Source organism: Uranotaenia lowii, chromosome 3 (assembly GCF_029784155.1).
Source record: "Uranotaenia lowii strain MFRU-FL chromosome 3, ASM2978415v1, whole genome shotgun sequence".
NCBI classification, from domain to species: domain Eukaryota; kingdom Metazoa; phylum Arthropoda; class Insecta; order Diptera; family Culicidae; genus Uranotaenia; species Uranotaenia lowii.
The window spans coordinates 203,626,620-203,654,386 of NC_073693.1; the positions used below are offsets into that span (position 1 = coordinate 203,626,620).

The 27,767-nt window shown below is 36.3% G+C and overlaps 1 protein-coding gene across 4 annotated transcripts in view; it reads left to right on the forward strand.

Moving 5' to 3' along the window:
• The window catches only part of LOC129757426 (protein slit), a 549,037-nt gene extending 524,887 nt beyond the window's left edge, over nt 1-24,150 (forward strand). For 2 of the 4 annotated variants that reach the window (XM_055754647.1, XM_055754649.1), the window contains 13 exons: nt 16,469-16,610; nt 16,723-16,866; nt 16,986-17,201; nt 18,184-18,341; nt 18,425-18,578; nt 18,652-18,870; nt 18,937-19,008; nt 19,070-19,438; nt 19,501-19,716; nt 19,776-21,294; nt 21,364-21,541; nt 21,968-22,107; nt 24,011-24,150. In XM_055754647.1, coding sequence (XP_055610622.1) covers nt 16,469-16,610; nt 16,723-16,866; nt 16,986-17,201; nt 18,184-18,341; nt 18,425-18,578; nt 18,652-18,870; nt 18,937-19,008; nt 19,070-19,438; nt 19,501-19,716; nt 19,776-21,294; nt 21,364-21,541; nt 21,968-22,107; nt 24,011-24,097 — 3,614 coding nt within the window. In that variant the 3' untranslated portion in view covers nt 24,098-24,150. The remainder of the gene's footprint in view (nt 1-16,468; nt 16,611-16,722; nt 16,867-16,985; nt 17,202-18,183; nt 18,342-18,424; nt 18,579-18,651; nt 18,871-18,936; nt 19,009-19,069; nt 19,439-19,500; nt 19,717-19,775; nt 21,295-21,363; nt 21,542-21,967; nt 22,108-24,010) is intronic. The other 2 variants (XM_055754648.1, XM_055754650.1) reach the window with 1 other exon arrangement.
• The last annotated feature ends 3,617 nt before the right edge of the window (nt 24,151-27,767 follow it).

A 27,767-nucleotide genomic window follows, 5' to 3' on the forward strand; every position in this document is an offset into this window, starting at 1 on the left:
AGAACCGATCATCGTCAAAATTGGCATCTGAGGGTTTTTGAGGCCGGGGATGGTTTCTGTAATAGTCAAAACTCCATCCGACTTAAGGGAAAGGGGGCTTCCATACTAAATTTGTAGTTTTTCGGAACAAATTAAAGTCATGACATACATTTTCTCGAGATTTTTCTTCCTTTGGGCGGTTTGTTTTTCGTCTCCAAGGTCGAGGCGTCGAGCCAACGTCGCAAAAGGATAGTAACGATGGCATAGCATACTGATCAGTGGGAATATTTTGGCGCGTATTTCTCAACCAAGCATATTTTCAATGCAAGGGGTGGCGATATGAAGCCTTGATGTATTTTTTTTCTACTCAATTTCAAGCTCATTTGTACAGCACATGGTTATGAATGACGCCTAGATGAGACCCAGGTTGACATTTTGCCGATCGATTAAAACATATACCTACATTTTGTTTTGTCAAAACTGTAATTGAAAAGTCATGGCATCCATTTTGTGAGATTTTCTTTTATTTGAGGGGTTTGTTTTTCGTCTCTATGGTCAAGCAAACGTCGTCGTCGCAAGTGGATAGTAACTAAAGCATACTGTTCATTGATCGCTGGAAAAATTCAACAATCAGGCGCCGTTTTCTCAACCAAGTACCTTTATTTCTTATGCACGTGGGAGCGATATGCAACCTAGATGTGTTTTTTTCTTGCTTAATTGCACGTGGTAATAAATGACGCCTAGATGTGACACGGATTGGTATTTTATGAATCGAATCAAAACCAATTGAAAGATTTGCAAAAATACTTCCATATTTAGTTCGTGTTAATGTATGCAGCATTCGACTTTTCATTTAAGGAACATTAGAACATGTTCAAACGTTCAACTTTTTCTGTTAAAAAAAAATAAAAATTATGTTTTCTTCTAGAAATTGTTACTTCAGCCAAAAAACACATCTGAAACGAATTTAGAAATGAAAATGGGAGCTTTTTATTTTAAATAATTCTGAAAAAAACCATCGTACTTTTTGCTTACATACCAATTCAAGTACGTACTTAACATGAAAAGTGTTTTTTTGTTACATGGCTGCATAAAAGAGACTTTTTATCCGCTTCGTTTTTGAAAAGCGAGACTTTAGAACTGATATTCAACTGGAAGCAAAATTTTTACGAAAATTTTTTAGTATACCGTTAAAGTGGTCAAAACAATATTTCCTCCTGTAAACTTACACGGTGGGACAAAGGTAAACGTCGAAATTTTAAGAAATTCATCTTCAAAATTATTCAATATGTTGGAAAGATCAGAAAGGGTATTCCGAATGTTGGAGCTGAAGCGAATATTGAAAATTCTTAAATGTCTTTGTAAATTAAGGTCATTCCCTTTGAACAGCATTCGTTAAAAGTGGAGTAACAAACATAAATTTATTCTGCAGGAATACTGCAGATATATCAGTGAAACTTGATAGAACAAAAAACAGGAATTCGTATTAAATCCATTTTAAGCCATTACTCTGACGCATCTGTAAATGAGCATTGCATTGACACTTGCCCAATATATGGGACAAAAGTAAATTAAGAAATTTGTTTTTGCCAACATTTTTGAATATTTGACTTTCAAAGAGAAAATAAAAAAACGCTGAGAACTTATTAAGTGAATGCAACTGATATTTTTTTAAATATTCATATTTTTGCCGCAGTAAATTTATTTAAAAAATAAAGAAATTTACACTGTATCTAATACATAACTAATTTAATATATTTTTCATTACCATGATAAGTGCTGCTTGGGTCTCAAGCCGGTTAAATTTGCCTACCATCTTCAAGCAGTGGGGGACAAAATTGGAAAAGATGGGAGAGCTCCCATGGAAATTTAAGATAAAGAGCTTTTCAAAGAAGGGACCATATTTAAAAAGGTTTTTTTTTTGGGTACAGAGTACAAATTTCAAATCTTGAAAAACGAGTTTAGAGATCAAGTTTCAGTAAATAATATATAACATCTTTGAATTGCAATTCAGAACTACAACTGCAGCTGTCATTTCAAAGTTGTTGGTTCTGAAGTATGATGAGGTTTGATTTAAAAAAATGCTCTCTAAAATCTAAATTTGAATAAGTTTTTACAAATTAAATTTATTTCCGGAAGGTGTAGCAAAGCACAACGGGTCAGCTAGTATCAAATAATGTGAGAAAAATAGATAAATTTGACAAAATTAAACGAAACAAATAAAAAAAGGGTAGAATAAGATCAAATAAAAAGAAACAAAATAAAACAAGATCCCGGCAAAAGCTGCTATATGACTTAATCTTGTTTGTCCCCTACAGCTTGTGAAAAAAAATTAAATGGAGGTCCTTTGGAAAACTTTCAATCTATTTCAATAAATGTGATTGAAACGCCTGTACAAAATTTCTAGCTGACTTTGTCAACACGTTCACATGTCTAAATGCAGAATCATCCATCTCATCCTTCACTGAAAAAAAAAAGCATTCAAACAAATAAAGATTGCATCACGTTTGAATATTGAACTGTTTTTAAGTTTTTTCTGTTCCTGTATTGAAATATTTTGCTGGAGATATAGGAAATTATATGAAAAGAGTTGCTTATTGCATTTTTACTTTGTTTAACTTTCGAAAGGATGGTTTACAAACTTGAAACAGTGCATTTTGCAGCCTTTTAATGTTTTTTAAAGGAACATCTTACTGTTATACTAAAGTTGCCATCCGTCCCGCAAAAGCGGGACATGTCCCGCCGTCCCGCTTTTTAATCAAAATGTCCCGCCTATTAATGGAAAACTTTTACAAAGTTTTCTGGAAAAAAATCAAACTTCAGTATCAATTTCAATGCATTGGTTTAACACAAAAAGAGTAGATACATGGAGATCATTTTTCAAAAGAGTAAGGAACAGTGTTATAAAAATCGGATATTTTAGGCCTTTCAAATACTAACAATTTATTGCAAGTTATTTCACTTACATCACATGTAAGTTTTGATTTTATCTTTGAAATACTTACATTTTTTACATAAATCCTACTCAAGTTTTTGTCCATTTCTTTGTTATTAAATGTTATATTCAACAATGTTTTACCAAACAGAGAAAAGCCAGAGGCTCAATATTTCCAATTTGACTATTCTAAGGGACAGTAGTTCATGATTTTATGCTTAAAACATCACTAAATATGAAAAGTATTTCGTTCAAAAAGAATGGCCTTCCTAACCAGGCAAAACAAACTTTCAGGTAATGCCTTTAATTTTTCTACAAATACTATACTTATAAGCAGTTATTGGCTTCTGGAAGATTCCTTAATGAAAGCTGGATATTTAAGTAGATACGCTGTTAAGTTTAACTGATTGAAAAGTATTGCAAAGAAGGAGTTGTAAATATGCGGAGCACAATTTTCATGAACTGAAATAAGTTCCTTCGCTGCTTAATGGCTTTGAATAAAAAAGAGAGTTTATTTCGTGAAATTTCTCAAAAAGGAGAGTACATCCGTTTCTTAATCGAAAAAGTACATGTACTCTTGTTCTTGGAGCTCGTTCAACCAAAGGAAAGAAAATTATTTTGATGTGAAGAAAATATTGTTTAGGTTGCTTCCAAATGATTAAAGACCTTAATTTTGACTTTTTTTTAACTCGATTATCAAAAGTATACAATTATGGAAGTTGTTTAGAGTTTTCAAAGTTTTAAACAATTTTGAAATCTATTTATTACTACACAAAGGTTTTTAACGTGATGTCAAATCCGATGTTCACAAGTAGGACTTGAAAAATTTCTCCCAAACACGTCTTAATTAGCAAGAACCGTGGAAAATAACCGTGTTTATGGCAAAAAAAAATCCGTGTAAATAGAAGTTATGTAAGGAAAACATTAAAAAATCAACCCGTGTTAAAAAAAACCTTTTTGTACTTTCTACGAATAACTTTGTATGATGGTATTCGTATGAGTTTGAAAATAAAATTAAGCTTTTTGAGAGTTTCTAAAATGTTTCGCTTTTTCGGCTGTATCCCGCTTTTTTGTCGTGAAATGTCCCGCTTTTTCTGAAAGTATCTGGCAAGCCTATGTTATAAACTCATCCAACTTTCTCTCTTTTTGTTTAATTTCCTACGATTATAGAAATTTGAACTCAACAGCACAGATTAACAGATATATGAGCTAAGCCTAGTATCTATCTTGTGTAAAAATATCAACGACAGTTTTGAATCAATTTTTGTTCTTTGGCTGAGCAACCGGATGTCTTCAAGAACATCAGGGAAAACTGGCAAGAAAAAAATGTAATGATGAACAAAAAATAACAAAAAGCCCATCATCAGTATAGCTGCGAGTAGATTATAAATTCATTAAGATAAAATTTATTTGTTCCTCTGGCTTGTACAAAACAGTAGTTATCCCGGAGGCCCTTGAACAATAAAAAAAGGAGGTAAAATTTTATGAAAATAAAGAAAACTCAACCAAGTTTTCCAGTTTACATGTAGCTGTTATTGTAAAAACAAACCTAGCTAGAAATGGTAGCCGTTTATTCTTTAGTTCTCAAACGTTAGCGGCCTTTCGACAATGTGTTACTCCAAAAGTTGATTCGCAAATATTCAACGGCGTCACAATTTTCAAAGACTTGTTAAAATGATTTTACCTATTTAAAATTTTACTCAGATTTCTGGATTTTTATTTTTCGAGCTTGTATTTAAAATTAAATTCAAGATATATTATCAGAAATAACTGTGTCAATTGGGTGCATTATTTGAATTTTCAAATGCCTGTTTTTTTTTTAATGCTAACTCAAGGCCCAACATGACCGGAAATATTATAATATTACACGCTTAAAAACACGCTCTCAAACCAAATTGGGCTGGCTATACATGAGAATTCTGCTTCTCAGGTGTAACAATTCATAGGAGCTTTTCATCAACATGCCCTCTACCCTAAAAATTTCAACATCTATCAAACAACAAGCTTTCTTTTTTAATTTCGAATAATATTTTTGAAATGGAATGAAAAAATGGGCATTTGTTTGGAGCTGAGTATGGAAAATATTAAAAATTTGATAGTGTATAATTTTCTCTTATTTTGTGGTTGTCATGAGAGACAAAAATGTTCTAATATAAATATCGAACAGGTAAAATCAAGGCTAGAATTCGGTCCAAGCATCGAGTTAAACAAAATCAAAGGAAACTTGAAAAAGGGTTAGTTGCCCTACTTTGGACCCATTAAGCGATGTTTTTTTTAAATTATGTTTTTCTCATAAACGGGCAAGAGGCGCTTATTTTTCAGGAAATTTATTTATAGTTCATGATCTAATCTGCAAGTTTCAATGAGAATTTTCAACAGAGGTTTCGCTGTTATCGAAAGATTCGCAAAGATATGGATGATCAGAATTTCCATCTTTGAACCTACTGTTCCTATTTTGGTACTGAACTGGTACCTTTCATTGGACCTAGAATTGAAATTCCTATAAAAAGCATTAACTTTTGAAAATAAATAAACAAATTCATTTAAAATGCAATCTTTAATCAAATATGATAATAAAAACATACTACAGTTTTTTAATGATTAAATACTCATGAATTTCTGTTATGAATATCTCAAACACTTTCACTCTCCATTAGCTCTATCAGCAGAACAATAACTGAACTTTTTTGGTGTGTGCTTACTTGTAGTTTATTCGCGTGAAGCTGACAAAAAATGTAAGAAATGTTGAATATTGGTTCTGAGTTATGCTCCAATTAAAAATTCGCACCTTTGTGGATTTGTTGGTATTGACACAAAGTTTTGGTAATGTCAGGTCTAAAAATGAAACATAAAAGTCAAAATTCTCCTATATTTGGACCCTTTACAAATTTTCCGGATTTTCCATTGATTTTCATTTATTTTAGTAAAAATAGGTAGTACTGTTCATATTCTTCACAGTGAAAGTAATTTTACTTTTAACTTTGTCATTGACAGTAAAAAAACGTGATGTTTCCTTATTCACTCTGGTTTCTCCAAAGACGCCCCACTAATTGAGCTGTCTAATTTACCATTTATTAGGAAGCACATTTTTAAAAACATTGAAAATTTTATCGGAAAGACTTTTTATGGCAAAAAGTGGTATGGTAGGATTCAGGAAGAATAGGAGTTCATTGTGTGCATAGAAGTATCTTAATCCTACGCTTACAAAATCAATAATTTACAATTTTCGGCATTTTGGGACTAAAGAAGGCTCTAGGTCCAAAGTAGGAGCACTCACCCTAATCACTTTCTACTAGCTGACCCGGTGTGCTTTGCTACGCCTTCCATGAAAAAAATATTCGTTTAAATTCTTATAGCTAAAATTCAATTCCTTTTAAATTAAATTTCAACATTATTCAGAAGCGAACTTTTTTCATGGATCTGAGCTTCTACCTAGATTGTCTTGAGTTTCAACGTAACTTAGAGGTTTGAAGGTTGAAGGCGCCATTCTATAGAAAAAAAATAGGAGAGATCTTCAATACAATAAATAAAACCTTGAAATATATAAAATCGCCTCTTTTCGAAGCGGGAGGAATATTAAGACACAGGCAAATTTGTACATAATCAAAAAGTGTGTTCAACTTTTTATCTCATCATGTCAAAACTCTCACGTTTATCAATTTTTAACAAAAATGCTTCAAGAAATGTTGAAATTTTGTTTATTTTTTGTTAATTTTGTATTGGAGCCCCCCCCCCTCCCCTCTTTTAGATTCGGAGGGGTTTGAAAGTATCATAGAAACCATCCCCGGTCTTTAAAACGGCTACACACCAAATTTTACGTTAATCGGTTCAGTAAATTCCGAAAATTGTTCGAATTGTGTCATATTTTTATTAATTTTGTATGGGAGCCCCCCTATCTTAAGACGGAGTGGTTTGAATTTTTTTTTTGAGAAATCTAGTCTTGAAAACGGCTTCATACCAAATTTCACGTTTATCGGTTCAGTAGTTTCCGAAAATTGTTCAAATTGAGTCAAATATTTTTCAATTTTGTATAGGAGCCCCCCTTTTTGGATTTGAGGGGTTTGAAAGTTTTAGTTTTACAACGCTGATGCTGTCATAAAAAAGCATTTAAATGACTAACCTAATGATTGTAGATTAATATCTCTGGAGCCATCATTTGGGAAATTACCTATAGTTAACTTTGACACGAACGTTGAAAAATTAGATCACATAACAAATGTTTCTGATTGCAATTCTTTAGTCAATATTACCCCCAACTCGTTTTCGAAAACATTTTACGGCTTTAGTATAAAAATTTATTTATTTATTTTTGGTAATAAAAACATCATGCATTTTGGCATTTCAATACAGATGACCATCGTTTTGTTAGTTTTACCTAAAAGCTACAATTTGATCCTTCGTGTAACATACTTTTTTGAGAGTTATGGGGCTTCAACCACGAAAATTAAACTTAACTCCAGAAGTTCAAATTCAACAGAGGAAAATAAAGTTTTCTTCTTCAAATGACTTTGGAATGACAGGTTTCAGTCAAGTACAATATATTTATTGAAGTATGATTTTAAAAGTGTCGGGAGCCACCAATCAATCTTAATCCATTAAAAAAAAAATATGTGTCTTTCAATCTACACCCCATTTCTGAAAAAAAATAATTGAATTCGAATCTTGAGTGGAAGTTTTTCTATAAAAATTTGAACTTGAATTTTGGTTCTTCCATTTGAATCTTTGGAAAAATTATTTGTTTAGATGTATATAAAACTGAGGGTAAACCATTCTCGAAGCTCAAATTATGTTTTCAAATATTGAGTTACTTTGAAAACTGTGTTATTTACTACAATTCCACCTTGAAATATCTCTCCACTGGATTATAAGAGAGATCAATTTCATCAGAATCCCCCCAGACAGTGAATTCATCACTCAGATTTGACTTGTTCCCACCTGAAAGGAAAATATTTTCAAACCCATCATGCGGACCCACTCCACGCCACCCACGAATGTTTGTTATCGTAGGCTTAACACTTGGTGAGCAAAATTAAAGCCACACAGAACGGCGTTTTTTTTTCATTGTTTTTCATCCAACCAAACAAAATCCACCGCCCATTGCGCAACAGGGGCAAACAAACAACGGCGAAAAATATGTCCATGATTGAAACGCATCACTGATTCATATCCCCATTGTGGGCAAAGTTTGCGGTCCGGAATCCTGGCAAGTCCGAATCGTTCCGGTGGTGGTTTATGCATGACCACGTGCGTGTGACCTCTGCTCCGCTTTAAGCCATGGGATGGGGTGGGGCTTTCAGTGGCTCTGGTCAGACAGATTTATAGCCATTGAAATTTTGAGCGTCGCCAAACTATTTTGTGAGTCGATTAACGGTGATGTTTTGGGTTTGGGACTTTGCCTGTCGATGACACCGGTTTAGACTAGTATGAATTTAACAGTTGGTTTTAAGAAAATAACCTTCATTTATAGTAGAATTATTTTTTCAAAGGTTTCTCCAGAGAGTCAACTATGAGAATTAACTTCTTTGAGCAATTTTGTTAAACAAATGATGCAAAAAAGCGTACTGTTAACGCCTATGCAAAAATAAAAAGTTTTTAAAAATCTGGTATTAAAAGTGGCTCCAGAGAGTGTTTCAAAAGTGATAATTTTACTTGAAGTTCTTAAAAACTTTAAAATTTCAACTTTCAACATTGCGTTCTGTTAAATGAGTCATCAACATGTTGAAACTTTCATCATATGGTTGATTGTCGAAACAAGTTTTTTTTTTAATCTCAAGCATCGGATAAATTATTCATTCAACTTTTGCGAAAACACGATTGCCGTGGAATTTGTGCTGTTCATTATAGTACAGATGTACATTAAAATTAAATAATTCATCATGCGTGAGCACAAACAACAACCAAACTGATCAAGTAATTTGACTGCACTCAGTAATCGGATACGGAAGTGGGGTTGGGGTAACGCAGAATTTCAGTGCCTATTCTAGTGTGTAATGCTGACCGGCTCATTCCCCTCGAATCTCGAATGGCAGTTAATTATTCACACCCACAAACCACATCCTGACCGTGTCTCATCGTTGCGTTGATGAAACCCATCAGAACGCGACGCACATCACTCTCACCGGTTCACGAGACCGGAATTTGGGTAACGCGTTTTACAGTTCCTACCTATTGTAAACCGAAATCGCCAAATATTCCACGTTCCTACTTCAAAGTGTCAACCCGGGTGTGAGGTGCAGTGTGGAAGCAATTATGTTCGGCCAATTCGGTGCAGTGAAAATCATCAACTGATGGCATCGTGGCCTCCTCCCACACTTGTTTCCGATTGTTTGTTGTAAGCCTTTTCCCAGAAATGGTCATCGAAATGAAAAACAACGGGAGCAGTGGTGATTTCGGAGTAAGTGAAGAAAATCCCATCAAAATAAGTGACAGGGATCGTTCCAATTTTGGTTATTCCACGGTTATTGACTTTTTGTGCTGGCATCGGCAGAAACAGGAAAAACCGAGCTATCATTCAACCTTACCCTGGTAGGTAATTCGATATTATTGACCCAGCAGGACGTGCGAATGAATTGGGTTCAATTTGTTTTTTTAACTCGTTTCAAGTTATATCGATATGTAGGACTTCATTACCAAAGCTGGATTTGTTTACGAAAACAGTTGAAGCTTTTAAAGTTTTGATCAAATTTTAAGTAAATCAAAACATGTTGAAAAAATAATTGTTTCAATAAAAAACACTGCATAACATTTCCAATAGGTCAGTGGTTTTCAAAGTGGTCCCTACCACCCTCTTGGGGGCGTTGAGAGCTTCCAGGAGGACGGTGAACTCAATTTTGAAATTTGGTGGGCGTTGGTAGGGCTCAGGGGGGCAGTGAGGTTTTAATCCAATTTTTTCACAAATCAAGAAACAACCTAGATTTGAAATAACAACTAGTAAGTTTGATGCAAAACAATGAAATTACGTTACAGAACTAAACTTCAGTTTCGATATCAAAATATCTATAATTTCACAGAGCCGCAAGTAGATTTTTGTTCCAGTAACTCAATTTTTTTTCTATAAATGAATCTTAAAGTTCAACACAGTTTAGCTCAGTAACCGCCATAGATAACTGGACGAAATTTACCTCTCTTGTTAAAATTCACAAACGAATAACGAATTATGTTTTTTTCAATGGTTTTTTGTTTCTGAAAGAATTTTTTTAAAATTGTCACAGATTTCGTATACGCTCTCCATGTTGATCTTGTTTTGTAGGACCTTGTTCTGGTTAAAATAATAATGATTAATTTCTGATGGCAATGCTTGATAATCTTTAAAATGTATTGTCTCAAAAAATCTGCTAAACAGAAAAAACCTTAAAAAAATTTGTGTTTAAAGCTGCATCAGTTATTTTGTGAAAGATTGTTTTGGACGGGAGAATTCTTATTTTAAGTTCTTATTTTATCGTTTTCATTTTGAACGATTCAATAAATCAATAGCGCCATTTGCTATGGATAAACTTTTAATCTATTCGGTATATTACAGGAATCAGTTATTAGAATCTTATTCAAACTTTAAGACCCTGCTGCATAACTTGAATAGGACTGAAATTCAGATTTAAAAAATAAAACTATTTTTTAAGTTATTTCATCGGCTTAACATAAGTTAATTTGTATTTAATAATGCAAATTTATAGTGAATAAAGAATTTTGTTTAGCAAAATTTAAGATAAGATACACCCGGGTAAGTGAGGACGATGGCTATCAAAACAATACTGTGAACTATTTTTTCATTATTTTTGATGCAAAATGTTAAATTTACTAGTAATCTCCCCCATAACTGTGAAAAAGATACGATTTCAACAGTAACGGATGTTTACAGTGACTTTTTAAGAATTTTCTATTTTCAACTACGATGTCGAGTTGATGTGCATCTTTTTCAATTGCAAATTTCTCGTAAACTAGCTGGCTCTTGACAAAAAACTCTACATTGAAACAACCCTTACATTTGAAACAACCAGTTAGGAAAGGAAACGATGGTTAAAAATGATGAAAAATGAGTTTATTCACAAAAGTCTAAAATTTTGTCTCTAAACCCTACCAAGGGTAAGTGGGGACGGCTTTATACATATTTGATGATTACACATTTTTTCAATTTTCTCTCCTTCATGCTATACAATTTAGCTTTATTTGGCATTCGGATTATGAACAGTTGGGAAAAGTACCTGTTTGTTCTAGAATGAGTATATATTTCCGATAAAATCGGATCTCCAATAATCATTGAAAGATGCTACCATGAGCTTTTTTCAAAATTTTGGACGGTTCGAGCAATATAGTAACGTATTCAGTCAAGAAAACACAAATTTGTTGAAAATTTCCTGAGAAATCAAAGGGAAAATCTACCGTCCCCACTTACCCCATAAGATGGGGTAAGTGAAGACACCAGCAGTCCATATTAGTTTACGTGATAACTTTTTTTGCTTTGCGTCTCTCAAGCTCATCTCTTCAGCATTTGTGAACAACATTGAATGTAATTTTATCAAAATTGATCCACTGCTGATTTTTTAATGTTTTTTTTTTTTAATTTGAACTATAAGAAAAACCGTCCCACTTACCCCGATGTACCTTAAATGATCGGCTATTAACACTAACAAATCAGCCAGTTTTAGTTATTGTCCAGGAAACTTTACATAGAATTAAATGTCTAGTGGAGGTTTGGAACAATATGAAGCGAAAAAGGTATAAGTGCATAAAAGCTTATTTCACTAATAATATTTAAATAAAATTTTAAAAATCTCAAAAATCCCGAAATAGATATAGTTTGAAATATGAAGAATCGTTTGACATTATTAAATTTGACATTAAAATTTGAATAAATTTTAAGTTAAATCTCATAACAACATAATGCCAAAAATTTATGGTTTTTCAACGATTCAGATTATATTTTTTTTTTAGACTAAAAAAAATCCCAGGGGGGGCGTTGAGCTCGAAAATGTTGTAAAAGGAGACGGTGAGTGAAAAAAGTTTGAAAACCACTGCAATAAGTGATATGAGAAAAAAGCAACCGATTACTAAAACCCGTATCATCCGTCAAAATTTAAGTGATATTGACTCTCTAGAACCAAATTTCTTTCTTCGCAGAAATGTTCACAGAAGCTTAGTTTTATGGTTACAAACAACTTATGTTCTATGAAAAACTTTATAAATGAGGAAAAACTTTTGACAAATTTTCCAAAAATTGCATAACTACAGGGGCAAACGAGCTTAACTTTCAGTACTTTTTCGATTGAAGTTTTTTCAAACTTAAACCGTGTTTACCTTAATTTGGAAACATAGATCTAGGATTTCTTCCATTTGCTGTTTTCTCATGTTTTAAGATGTAGTTTTTGACAACAGCTTATCAAATAGTTTTAATTAGTAGTAATTGATAGACTAACATTTATTTAAACAATCTACTCAAAAAGTAAGCAAATAATGATAATGATAATAATGATAGACTATGGTTTTATGCCGATTTTAGTATACCCCGTCTAAGGGCAAGTATGGACAATGAAGGGTTAAATCTACATCTCTCTTGCTGTTATGCAAAACCAAAAATTGAAAGTTCTGTAATCCCTAATTTCGGGATTTTTGTACCGGAAGACTTATGTTGATATAATGAAAACTACCGAACCGCTTTTCGTAACATAAACCATTTAAAAATTGCCCAGATGTCTGCTATCAGAGGTTGAATATGGCTTTGTCGTCTTCAAAGTGTCCTAAAAAATCAGTGTTTAGCAACTGAGATAAGATTTTGCTGAAGTATTATTGGTAAACTTTGGATTGAAATTTAAAAAAAAGCAGCTGCCCTTGGCGTAAAGGATCGGATTAGAAGCTTAGAAGAGCCAACGGTCATGAGATCGAATCCCGATCGAGGTATACATAGTACATTTTCTGTGAGTTGATGGTTTTGGCATTTGTGGGATACTAGCCGTTACATCCTCGAAAAATGGACGCTTAGTGTTAAGTTGATGGAATCTCATTGAGGAAACATCAAGCATCATTGAGATTCTATTTGTGTTTGTGTTTGCTGAAAAAAATCAGAAAGGATTGATAAGAGCGCATAGTGAAACAATAATGAAAATGCGTGGTTTTTCAGACCACAGCAGGTTGATTGAATAAAAATATGTTTATCTAACCAAAAATTATCCTAAAAACTATAAACTATAAATTAAATCCTAAAATATCATGAACTCAAATACACTCCGACTTTCTTAGAAATATAAAATCTGCACATTTGGAACATTTTTTGGCGAAAAAGAATACATCGAATTCCAGAAATCGAATTCCAGAATCCATTCTTTGTCATTTGCGGCTTTTAAAGTGTGAAAAAAACACAAAAATTGTTCTGTTGAAAGTTTTCATTGGTTTTAAAGTTTTTATAAATAAAAAATATTTTTTAGCCAAGGTTTATTAATATAAGTTGATAATCCATACTAAAAATATCAATGGGTTTCGAAAAAAAAAATCAATGTTTTTTTTTCGACTTTCTTAAAATCCTATTAACAAAAGCTTGCCAGATGGTAAAAAAGCGTAAAATTTTGGCAAAAAAGCGAGCATAGCCGAAAGAAGCAAGAGATTTCGAAATATGTTCAAAAATGTCAAGATATTTATGTTTGCATATTTTTGGTTGACACTTTGGGTATAAAAAGAGACCTTATATACTTCAATATAAAATTAAGAAAAATCACATAATAAAATGGAAAAAACAAAAACAAAAACTTGAAAATTTTTACATCAAATCAATTTTTTTTAAATAACATTAAGTTTTGCATACAACTTCAAAAGCAATATCTTAGCCCATAAAGTTTGATTGGATTGATATCTGCCATCAGTTTGTCCAATGACGCTCATTTTTTACCTTCTTGAAGAATGATATGAAATAGGTGTTCATTTTAAATTACTAAACTAGTAGATTCTTCTGATATGTACACTCAGAAATAAATAAAATATCAAACAATTATTTTTTAGGTATTTTCACGTTTCTCCCTCTTTACGCACAAGAATATTTCTCATGGTGTAATTACTGGGTTATTTCTCCCTGAGAAATATTTCTGCGATTAAAATTTATGCATTGATAGAAATGGGCAGCAGTGACATCTGGTGGTGGACATAAAAAATATTATTTTCACAATAAAGAAAGTTTCGGAGCAAATAAAAATAAAATGATTTTTAAAATGTTCTTTATTTTAAACTTTAAATAAAAACAAAAAAAAAAATTGCACACAAAAAAACCTTTAAACAGAATCCAGGCTAGACATCGATTTGTCATTTTGTTTTACCATCCTGTTCACTTAGACGATTCGGCTCTTGGTTGGAATTTTCAAGTAACTTTTGTCGAAAAAACCCACTTTTTTTAAATTTTGACGACCAATGCTTGCCTCGAACATCGACACAACACTGCCACACAGGTCTTCCAACGGCGACAGTCCAGTTTAGGCGCGTTTAATGTTTTGTTATGTCGCCAGAGCCGATAAAAGTTTTAAATTTCTCGAGTGAACACCGATTACTATTCAATAATTCCAAACTCAAAAAGTTAACAAAAGAAGACACCTGCCAAAAAGAAGAACAAAATGACAGCTGAAATGTTTCGGTGATAAAATTTATGCACCGGATGATTTCTTGATGTGAAATGTTTCCAGTGCATAAAAAATAATTATTGCGGCAGTTACTTTTTAATGACTGGAGTAATTAATCATCTAGAAATCACTGGATAGATAAATAAAAATTGTTTTTGTATTGGATTTATTTCTGAGTGTATAGATAAGATGAGATGCATTCTTTAAGAATTTATAATTCATTCAAAATAAAATCCCATGGGGGCTCGTGACATGTATAGATGAAACAAAATGCTCAGTAACTTGCATAGAAAAATTTAAGAATATTATTTTCTTGAAAACAAGTGATCGAAGAAAAAACCGGCATAATATTTTTGTAAAGCCATTCGATCAAATTAATAATTTAATAAGGCCGGAACAAATTTCAAACCCTCCTTTTGTCACTCGGAGTTGGAACATCGCGAGGGGGGGGCATAATAAAAAATAATGCGAAAAACAAATAAATTGGAATAAATTGCAAGAATGCTTGTATGCAATAAAATTACATACTATATCATTGCACAAAACATGTAAATCAAGTAATTTTTTTTTTTGAAAAAAATCAATAGAATCAAGAATTTAAAAGGTCAAATAACTCCCATCTTCAAATATTTGAATTTTGGTGTTGTCAGATATTTTAATATTTTTTCGAAACTTACATAAAATACTTCAAAATTTATTTATTTCCCCCTTCGGGGTTTTGGAAATTTCGAAGAGGAAGTGACAAAAGAAGAAATTTATATTTGTTTCAGCCTAATAAAGACAAAAAAGAAAAACTTTTAAAAATATTTGTAACTTTGTTGAAAACGCGAGACATTTCGAATAAAGAGCGGGACGACGGGACATTTTCAAAAAAGCTAGAAATGTCATCATTCGGGTCTAAATGACCCTTACTACTTTATTGATACCAAGAAGAAAGACAAAAGATCCAATCCTAAGATAATACAAACCATAATCATAAACCAAGAAGAAAAATTCTGCTATTAGTCCAAAAAAGGTTTAATGTTTCATTAAACTCAGGTTCAAGATTCAGATTCAAGAATCGGATTCTAGATTCAGGTTCAAGAATCAGATACAAGGATCAGATTCTAGATTCATATTCTAGGTTCAATCTCAAAATTTAGCTTTGAAATTCAAAACCAGGATTCAGATCCACAATTTGAATTCAAAATTAAGATTCTAGATTCAAATTCTTGATAAAGATTCTAGACTCAGATTCAAGATTCAGATTCTAGATTCAGATTCAAGATTCAGATTCTAGATTCAGATTCTAGATTCAGATTCTAGATTCAGATTCTAGATTCAGATTCTAGATTCAGATTCTAGATTCAGATTCTAGATTCAGATTCTAGATTCAGATTCTAGATTCAGATTCTAGATTCAGATTCTAGATTCAGATTCTAGATTCAGATTCTAGATTCAGATTCTAGATTCAGATTCTAGATTCAGATTCTAGATTCAGATTCTAGATTCAGATTCTAGTTTCAGATTCTAGATTCAGATTCTAGATTCAGATTCTAGATTCAGATTCTAAAATTAGATTCTCGATTCAGATTCAAGATTCAGATTCTAGATTCAGATTCTAGATTCAGATTCTAGATTCAGATTCTAGATTCAAATTTTAGATTCAGGTTGAGATACTAGATTTTTTTTTCAAATGAAATTTTTTCCAAATATATTAGTATAATATATCAGAATTCTGCATAAAAAATAGATCAACTCAATTCTAATCTTCAATATGCATAGATATTTAAAAGGTGGTTTTGAGCAAAATAATAAAATTACCAAAAATTTACAATCCATTCAAATCATATCTTCTTATTAAAGTTTCCTTATCAATATTGGCAATATGATCAGACATATCGGCATAGCTCTCGCCCATCTTGTTCCATTATTAATAGAGCCTATTTTATTGACGGAATCAATTTTAATGTCTTTCCAACAGGTCTCACCGAAAATGCCCCAATGGAGTGTGGCGGCCGGAGCCTCTGCCCTCATCCTTGCCGGTGTGCCGACGGGATCGTGGACTGCCGGGAGAAAAGCCTAACCAGCGTTCCCACGATGCTACCGGAGGACACAACCGAACTGTAAGTATAACCGCTTCTGGGGATTCCTTTTTTTTGGGGGGAGCCATAAAATTCACTCAAATGACCACCCCGAACCGGGCTTTTTCCCTTTTTTATCCAAATATTTTTCCAGCCGTTTGGAGCAAAATTACATCACCGAAATCCCACCGAAGGCTTTCGCCAACCATCGGAGGCTGAAGCGGATAGATCTGTCCAACAACAACATCTCCCGGGTGGCTTACGATGCCTTCAGTGGCCTCAAATCGCTCACTTCGCTGTAAGTCGGCCCTCCCAGCTTTTTCCCATCATTATCATAAATAAATAACTTTATTATCTCCTTTTTTTCCCGCAACCGGACGTATACTTTCGCTCTCCGGCCATTTTCTGCTCCTGCAGGGTCCTTTATGGCAATAAAATCAAGGATCTGCCGGCGAGTGTGTTCAAGGGATTAGCATCCCTCCAGTTGCTGCTGCTCAATGCCAACGAAATCACGTGCGTGCGGAAGGATGCCTTCAAGGATTTGCAGAATCTCAGTTTGCTGTCGCTGTATGACAACAACATTCAGTCGTTGGCCAACGGGACGTTCGATGCTCTCAAAAGCATCCAAACGCTGTAAGTATTTCGCTAGAATTGGGCTGGGACATTGCTATGGAATTGACATCAGTGTGACCGTGTTCAACTATTTTTATTTTTATACTAACTGATCCGGTGTCCTTTGCTACACCAAAATTTTGAGAAATTTATTAAATTTGATTTTTAAGGAAGATTAAAATAATGTTGAATAGAGTTGATAAAAATGTAAATTTTCTTGCTAAATATTCAATGTTATATGTTAAATTAATCTCCATTCATGTCAATACTTTTTTGTAGCTTTTGAAAGTTTAATTTGAAATTCCGAAGGCAGTTTCTTCCCAACACCTATGATTGAAAAAATTGTTAAGATCTTAATTTTGAAACGATTAAAAAGGGCGATATTCGCAAATCCATAGTTCATTTGGAAAACTTTAACCTATTGGTGAAAGTATTGAAAAAAATGCTGTTCATTTGAAAAATGAATGATCTTTTTTTTGTTGATGAAACCTCTTGTTGTTTTGTTAAACATCATTTTTTTATATTTTTTCCTTCCAATTTGAAGTTTTAAAAAAATATACTGCAAGATATTGACTGTTCCATTTTTTAATCATTTTGATTGTTGAAAGAAAATCACAGCTCAAAGTTGAAAATATAGCCGCACTTACCGTCGCTGGTTTATGTTTATGTTAACCAAAGCTCTTTCAGAATTGTTATCACAGTTTATCACAGTTTATCAACAGGCAGATCACTCTCGGCGAGTGCCTAAGCCAAAGTTATGATTCTATTAGCAAGAGGGAAAATTTAACACCACTTTTCCCCCGGATAGCGGCTTATGCAAATGACCATCCGATAGAACATTCAACTATGTACCGCTATTTGTAAGCGGAAAGTCAAATTGGGGTTCCATCCGCAAAATGAACTGTCCCTTCCGGTACCCAGTTGCTAACTCACTGAAGAGGGGAACCATTTTCTTAAAACCATTGTTTGTTTCTTGTGTCGTTTCCCCCCAAAATCAACACAGACACTTGGCTCGTAATCCCTTCATTTGCGATTGTAATCTTCGATGGCTCGGCGACTATCTGCACCAGAACCCGATCGAAACGAGTGGAGCCCGCTGTGATGCGCCCAAACGTATGCAAAGACGCCGCATCGAGGCGCTGAAGGATGAGAAATTCAAATGTAAGTATACATCCCGGGGATGGAAAGTTTATTTGAAGGCTCTATCTTAATACATATTGCATGAATTTGTTTATTTCTTCCAGGCAACGAAGATTACAGCAAGGTTAAGTACGCCGCCGAGTGCCGGATGGATCAGGAATGTCCAGCTGCTTGTCACTGTGACCGTACGACGGTGGATTGCTCTGCCCGAGGGTTGAAGGAAATTCCCAGAGACATTCCACTGTACACAACTGAACTGTGAGTACTAATTTTAAAAACTTCAAGCCAAAACTTAAGTCGTTGAACTGAAATTGAATTTCCCTTCCAACAGTCTCTTAAACGACAACGAGCTAACCCGAATCCGTTCTGATGGGCTTTTCGGCCGACTGCCCAACTTGGTTAAGCTGGACCTGCGCCGCAATCAGATCTCCAATATCGAACCGAATGCCTTCGAGGGAGCCACCAAAATTCAAGAGCTGTTCATCAGCGAGAATAAAATCCCAGAAGTGCACAACAAGATGTTCCTGGGTCTTCACCAACTGAAGACGCTGTAAGTTAAAAATCAAGAAGTAAATAACCAGATTTGTTGACGAAAACCTTCCTTATAATTTGACAGATCATTGTACGACAATTTGGTGACCTGCGTCATGCCCGGATCCTTCGAATTCCTCTCGTCACTCTCTCAGCTGTAAGTTGATAGTTCCAAAAGTGTTTTCACCTAAAATTAACATAAACACTCTACGTTACAGAAACCTTGCGTCGAACCCGTTCCGTTGCAACTGTCACCTGGGATGGTTCTCCGATTGGCTTCGCAAGAAGCAACTGGGAGGACCACCAGCACGTTGCGCTTCGCCGTCCAAGGTGCGGGACGTTCCAGTCAAAGATCTACCACACTTCGAGTTTAAGTGTACCTCGGACGCAGATATGGGATGCCTTGGTGAAGGTTACTGTCCGCCGTCGTGTACCTGCACCGGTACAGTGGTCCGCTGCTCCAGGAGTAAGTTGAAGGAAATTCCCAAATCTATCCCCTCGGAAACTACGGAGCTGTACCTGGAATCGAACGAGATCTCCATGATCCATACCAGCAGGATCAGCCACCTCAAGTCGTTGACTCGATTGTAAGTTTGGATTAGTCAGAAATTGCTTTAAAGATCGATATAATCAAATATTTGGATTTTAGGGATCTGAGCAACAACCGAATTGGGATCTTGTCGAACCACACCTTTGCCAACTTGACTCGTCTCTCAACGCTGATCATAAGCTACAACAACCTGCAGTGCATCCAGCAACATTCGTTAGCTGGATTGAAGAACTTGAAGGTACTCTCGTTACATGGAAACCACATTTCGATGATTCCGGATGGGACGTTCACTGATCTTCAATCTATCACTCACATGTAAGTATCATCAAACTAATCCACAGTTGAAGATGTTTTAAATGTATAACCTCTTGCAGTGCCTTGGGAAGCAATCCGCTGTATTGCGACTGCTCGTTGAAGTGGCTTTCGGAATGGGTCAAGAGGGACTACGTCGAACCGGGAATCGCTCGCTGTGCTGAGCCGGACTTGATGAAGGACAAATTAATCCTGTCGACACCGGCAGCGCAGTTCACCTGCAAAGGCAAGATCAGCAACGAGATTCTGTCCAAATGTGACGCTTGTTACACCTTCCCCTGTAAGAACAATGCTGTGTGCAAAGCGTTGCCAGAACGACAGTACGAATGCCAGTGTCCTCCGGGATATCACGGAGATCACTGCGAGTTCATGATCGATGCTTGCTATGGAAACCCATGTAGAAACAATGGAACCTGTACAGTGATGGAAGAAGGCCGCTTCAGTTGTCAATGCTTGTCTGGATATTCGGGAGCACGCTGTGAGATAAATATCGACGATTGTACAGATCATAAGTGTCTGAACAACGGAACATGTGTCGATGGGGTGAATTCCTACAGCTGCGCTTGCATCCCGGGTTACACTGGAGAGTTTTGCGAGGCAAAGATCGAGTTCTGTAGCAACGACTACAATCCTTGCCAGAACGGTGCTAAATGTGTCGATCATTCAACTCACTACACCTGTGAATGTTCTCCAGGATATCGAGGAATCAACTGTAGCGAGAACATTGATGATTGTATCAACCATTTATGTCAAAATGGAGGAAGCTGCGTCGATGGAATCAACGATTACGTCTGCAAGTGTCCGCCAGAGTTTACTGGAAAGTTTTGCGAGGGAACACCAATGGTGGCTATGCTGTACCCTCAAACTTCACCTTGTCAACATCACGAGTGCAAGTTTGGAGTCTGCTTCCAACCCAATCCTTCCAGTGCTGATTACATCTGTAAATGCGCTCCGGGTTACTCCGGAAAACGTTGTGAATACCTCACGAGCCTAACATTCCTCCACAACAACTCTTTCGTTGAGCTTGAGCCGTTGAGAACCAAACCTGAAGCGAATGTAACGATCGTCTTCAGCAGTACTCAGCAAAATGGCGTCCTCATGTACGACGGTAACAACGAACATCTTGCTGTCGAGCTCTTCAACGGTCGCATTCGTGTTAGCTACGACGTTGGCAACTATCCAGTATCTACGATGTACAGCTTCGAAGTGGTCGCCGATGGCAAGTACCACATGCTGGAGCTGCTGGCTATCAAGAAAAACTTCACCCTTCGTGTCGATCGCGGCCTAGCGCGATCAATCATCAATGAAGGAAACAAGGATTACCTGAAACTGACTACCCCTATGTATCTCGGAGGACTACCCACAGAACCCGGTCAGCAAGCGTTCAAACAGTGGCACCTCCGGAACCTAACCAGCTTCAAGGGTTGCATGAAAGAGGTTTGGATCAACCACAAGCAGGTAGACTTCCTCAACGCAGCCCGGCAACAAAAAGTAACTCCCGGTTGCGCTCTCCTTGATTCGGAAAGTGAAGGCGAAGTTGAGGAGGACTTTATGCAGGAGACTCCAATGATCTTCAAGGAGGTTTGTACCCCTATAATCCACTTGTTTAATCCCAAAATTGATTAACACTGGTTTTCTCGCATTCCACAGTTCGATCCGTGCGAAAATCACCAGTGCAAACGGGGCGGCAAGTGCATCCCCAACGGCAAAAACGGGGGCTACTCGTGCCGGTGCAAAAACGGCGCCAAGGGCAAGTTCTGTGACCAAGGTGAGGGCTCGGTCTCGGTCGTCGTCGACGAGGATCCCTTCAAAGTTCCCCCATCTTCCGGTATATAAAAACTTGGTTTCAAAATTATTTTCTTCTGCATTCTAGTTAATATTTGGTTTTGTGTTAAGTTTTGTTATGAGTGATTTTGGTCCATGGACACTTGATATCTGTGATCTTTACTCATCTCTCTTTGAAAACACATTTAAATGAACTTGTCAACTCGACGACAAGGTATCAGACAACGCATTTTATCATCATTCATGAAAACAGATTGAGTGTTTATGGGCCGAGGATTCGAGTAGTAAATCGATGAAAGTTATGTTTCTCATAGATTTAAAACACGCATGAGTTGATGACTTTGTGAAGTTTGAAAAAAAACAATCGGAACGAAAAAAAAAAGCATGAGTAGAGTAGATTTCCCTTATTACATCTTCTCAATCAATGACCATTCATTTTACTAATGATGTCAATCTTTGTGCGCCACAGGCTCATCCTGCCGGAAGGAACAGGTACGAGAGTACTACACCGAGAATGATTGCCGATCCCGGCAGCCGCTCAAGTACGCCAAGTGCGTCGGAGGCTGCGGAAACCAGTGCTGCGCCGCCAAAGTCGTACGACGAAGAAAAGTAAGTTCACAAGGTTTATTTTCAGCTATTTAAGTCCCATTCTGAAGTGTTCAATCAAAAAAATTCAATCGGTTGTCAATCATCACACCCATTTGAATACCTCCGCAAATTCTCTGGAATATTTATTTCCTGTCCTATAAGTTTTTTTTACATCAACTTATTGTGCGCGTTTGAGTGATTCCTCTTCTTCACTCGTGTCTCTTTTCATTCTGATCTGTACATCCATAGAAGAGATTGCAAAAATCCAATGCCTATGTTGAAACCATTTGCGTCGAAAGCATAATGAATTTATGATCGATTTCACATTTTGTTAGAACTTGCCTAACTCTGACAAACAGAGTACGACGTTTGTTCAAACAAACAGCACAAATCAGGGCATTGAGCATGTACACTATTATTTAGACCATTCTTCCGAAACCTTCTATATTTACATTTCAAAGAACTCGGGTGTACAGTTTATACCGAACAGTTGTCTCGTTAAACGGAACAACTTTTTATTTTGGACATCCTTTCCAGAACTTTCTACATTTACCTTTGGAAGAACTCGAATGTACAGTTTACACCGAACGCCAGCCTCCTTAAAAGGAACACCCTTTTATTTTCTCTACATTTACCTTCGGAAGAATTCGGGTGTACAGTTTATACCGAACGGCAGTCTCCTCAAAACGGAAGAACCTTTTATTTTGACATCTTTTCCACAACTATCTACGTTTACCTTTGAAAGAACTCGGGTATACAGTTTACACCGAACGACAGTCTCCTAGAACGGAACAACCTTTTATTTTGGACATTCTATCCAGAACTCTCTACATTTCCTTTCGAAGAATTCGGGTGTACAGTTTATACCAAACGGCAGTCTCGTAAAACGGAACACCCTTTTATTTTGGACATTCTTTCCAGAACCTTCCACATTTACCTTTGCAAGTATTTGGGTGTACAGCTTACACCGAACAGCAGTATCCTCAAAACGTAGCACCCTTTTGTTTCGACAATATCTCCAGAACCTTCTACATTTACCTTTGATAGAATTCGGTTGTACAATTTATACCGAACGGCAGTCTTGTAAAACGGAACAACCTTTTAGTTTGGACTTTCTTTCCAGAACCTTCTACATTTACCTTTGAAAGAATTCGGGTGTACAATTTATACCGAACGGCAATCTTGTAAAACGGAACAACCTTTTAGTTTGGACATTCTTTCCAGAACCGTCTACATTTACCTTTGAAAGAAGTCGGGTTTACAGTTTATACCGAACAGCAATCTCGTAAAACGAAACACCCCACTTCCTGCCATGAAAGTCGTGCTCTTTTGGGATTCCTTACTAAGTTCTCAGTTCAAAGGAGTATCCAAAAAAATTCTCTTTGAATCCCTTCGTGAAAAGCTTTCATATTTATAACAAGTACAAACTATTTTTTTTTGATTTTTCACTGCAGCTAACATTCCACTTGTGTAAGTTTCTCGAAATCCATTCTTTCCTTAGCCTCCAGAACTTATGAAGGAGCGTCTGTTTCTTCATGCTTTGCTGCTTGTACAATCTCATTTGTACTTCTGTTCAACAATCAGGCTGAACTAGTCCTGGAAAGTGCGCGTTTGATTATGTTGAACTGCCATCCTTTCAAGATCACTGTTCAAAATTAATTGCAATTGTGTCCAGTAGACAGCTAAGTGCTGATTGGAACATTTCGCAGAATTTCATGATTGTGGTCTTCACTTCATACCATCTGGATCTGATATTGTCGCGATGTTCCTCTGCTGATATCGCCTTCTTCATCTTGTTCACATTCACGGAAATTTTTTAGAGCATGTTTCAGGTTTTCCACCATTGTTTTTGTTTCTCCCATGACTTATACGTTTTATTATCAATATAAATAACTTTTTTTCTTGTTTTTTTCTTCCCTCACAGGTACGCATGGTGTGCAGCAACAATACCAAATACATCAAGCACCTAGACGTTGTGCGCAAATGCCATTGTACAAAGAAATGCTACTGACTGCAAGACGCGACTACCCGAACAACATCAATAACACCAACAACAATAATACCAACAGCAGCAGTGCAAGTAGCAGCATTCGATAGTTTAGGTTTAGATTCGATGATTAGTAGTTTAAGTGCCACTGATGATAGTAGTTTAAGGAAGCAGCCACAGCCGGCTGATAACACTAGTAGTAGTAGTGACGATAAGTGGGTCAATTTCGAGACCGACTTCGACGAGGAAGATATGATGCAGAACGATGATCCCACTATGGTGATGGATCAGGTGATACCGCAAAGCGTAGGTGTCACCGAAGGGGGGGAACGGTTGGACGATTTTCAGAAGCTGATGAGACAGCTAGAGGAAATGAAGACCAAACCGATGTTCACTCAAGAGGAGGAAGAGGAAGTCAGAGAAGATGATGACATATTCGAAGATGACGACTACGAAGATGCAGGATCTTCGAAACAGAAACAACAGAAGGAGGACGCGAAAACGAAAAAAGCTTTCGATGAAGACGATGATTATTACGACGATTACAGCGATGAAGAGCTGGAAACAAGAAAAGACAGCAAATCACCGTCAGCGTCGAGTGCGTCGACGGACAAAGCAAATGTGATGCAGGACTACATCAAAGGTAAAACTGCGTCACATCGTTTCAAGTCTCGCTTCGACGACTTCGCCGATGACGGAGATGAGGATGATCTGTTTTCAGCGGGAAATCGGAAGTTACGTAAAAACGATTCTATAAAGGTAATCTCAACGCCGAATGGAAAGGTCGGAATTGTATATAAGGTAGAACCCAAGGCTACAGATGAAGACAAATCGAAGAAGGTAAGTGAAAGCCAAAGCGGGTCCGGAGGAGAGGTTCAGCAAAAGATAACGCCCGTCATAACGGCCGATGGAAAGGTAGCATTGCTCTACCGGGGTGCTTCGGACAACAGTGAAACGTTCCGAAACAAATACGAACCCATCACCAACAAGGAGATTCTCACACAACTGATCGACAATAATAATTTCAGCAACAACAACAACAAAAGTACTACTAGTAGCAGTAGCAGTAACAATGCTAACAACAGTATTACAAATATTACCACAAAAAATAGTATTTATAATAGTAATTACGATAGTAGTTATGATAGTTTTAATAGAAACAGCAACAATGTGATCATAAGCCAGATCCCGGTCGAATCTGATTCGATCGAGAGCTCGCTAAACCATGGACAACCGCAAACAACGGTGTCTCCGATGCAAACAGAGACAACTTACAGAACTTTTACTTCTACTGCCACTACGAATACTTCAACAACGATACCACTTTTACCGCCCGCTCTTGACGAGAGCGAGTTTGGTTCCGAAAACACGAACGAAGAACTTCCCCAGGAGAAGCAAGAGAACACTCTTCTCATCAATCGGCCCTTGTCGGAGGTTTTAGGCATTAAGAAAAACCTGTACCTAGACACTAGTGTAAAGATACCAAATATCGAAACGTCGACTCACAAAATGAGAATTACCAATAGCAACAATCTGCTGTCTTCGATACTGAGCAGCATCAATGGAAGCAGCAATAGCACCTCCAACAACAGAATCATCAGTAACTACGTAAGCAAGAACTTTAGAAACAACGCTAATGTAGAATACGACGATCGACTATCCTTGGGAGATCGAAGCGGTTACAGCGTGAACGGTTTCAGTCGATCGCGGTTCTACATCAACAGGCGAACTACGCCAGCCCTTCCAACTCGGGCCATCAAGGAGGACAGTGAGGAGGAATGGTCCAACTCGGACGACAACTCAGTCCCAGAGGTAATCAACCTGGCCATCGTTCCGGCGTTTGACCACGAGATTGACGAAAAGTATCATCCGAAAAATCGGCATCAGTACCACAATGTTGCCCCCGGTCATCCAGCCGTTCACTGTGCCATGCAAGTTGTGATTGCATGCGTCGTGATGGGGACATTTTTCGGTATGGCGGGGGCTTTGTTCCGATCCAGAGTGTTTGATCAAATCCGAATCCTGTACTGGTAGAATTTAGTTGGTATTCGATCGAATCGACAGTCTGATCTGGCCGATCGAAGTCAGAAATACAGAAACTACTTCTACCATCTGTATCGCTTTTTCCTAGATCGGTAGCCAAAACTTCAATCTGATCGAATACCAATGCTCTCATGCAGTGCTGAGCTTACTCCTTATTCAATAAACAACACACAATTATTGGCTGTCTGGTAAACGTACTGTGTGTTCTATGTCGTAGCTCCATCAGAAAGCGTACATCCAAACAGACTTCAAGAGATGTTGTTAGACTGGACCCTCCCCTAGACCCATTGGCAAAATCGTCCCAGCCTAAGTGTAAATTGTATGATATAAACTGACAATGTCTGCATCATTTAATACATGTGAAGAACACGCATCGATTTCCATCACGCCGAGGCGAAACTCCTGCTTCTGTTATTTCATTGTCGGAAACCATCGGTTGATTTACCGAGAGAAAAAAAAACAATTGTTATATAGTTAGTATTTAAAGAAAGCTAATTTATTGGAGCAAAACCGATTGTCACTTCTGTCTATAGTTGTAAAAAAAAATTTGTATATCATATGACTTGCCATTCAATTCGATGCTGCATTTTTTAAACATAAGTCAAACTCACTCATCCGATTCAGAATCTCCACAAAGTGAGAAATAGAGCATATCGATAGATTGGTTTAATCAGAACAAACTGAAACAATGACGATATGGACAAACAATGCAAAACAAAACTAAAAAAGGGTAGTCGCGAAAACAACATTATTTTCTAAACCAATCAAAGTCAATGAACCGCAATTGGACGAGCATTTATTTAACTAATAATAGGAATAGAGAAGGAAAGCTGTTTTTCTGAAGGATAGTGAACCATGAACAACCATGGAATAGCAGAAACTTGGAGGGAATATCGCTGTGCAGAAATGTTTTCCGTTCGAAGCTAAACTCCATTACGAAGCTTGAAATGGGAAAATCGAACGAACCAAAAAAAAAATGTAAATCTTGCCTTTGTAAAACGAAAGTAAATTGATAGAAATGAAATTCATTTCAGTAAAACCAGTAAACAGAAAGTAAACCAACATTATCAAACCAGATATTTTTTTTTAAATTGCTGGAAAATTACAACGCTAGAGTACGAATTGGAGGATATATTTTATAAACTCAGTACGAAATCGTAGCTAAAGAAGGAACCTGTTGATTAGTTTTGGCAGAGAGTATTTACCGAAATAATCTTGGTTTTGCGTTTTTTCAACTCCTATACTCAATCCATTAATGAAAACTACAGTGGTGTTTCCAAAATGTAACCCATAGACTCCACTAACTCTATGATGTACGAAGCTAGAAGCTGTAACACGGCAACATTTAATCGGTTATACTCAGATGTATTTCTAACAATGGGCATACTATTCAAATTAAACCACAAACACCCACACACACACTCAACACTATTCTTGTATCCTTTGTAAGAAAATTGTCATAATCATTTTCCCCGTAGGAGAAACAAAACGTAACTTACTAAAAAAACAAACCATAGAACAAAAACCAGTCAAACGAGCAGTATGTGAACTTTAAAAAAGAACAAAAAATCGAATCACAAAAAAATGCTAATGATTTGTCGGCGAGATTTCATTCAAACTAGAACAACCAACCATCAATCATCGATTTGAC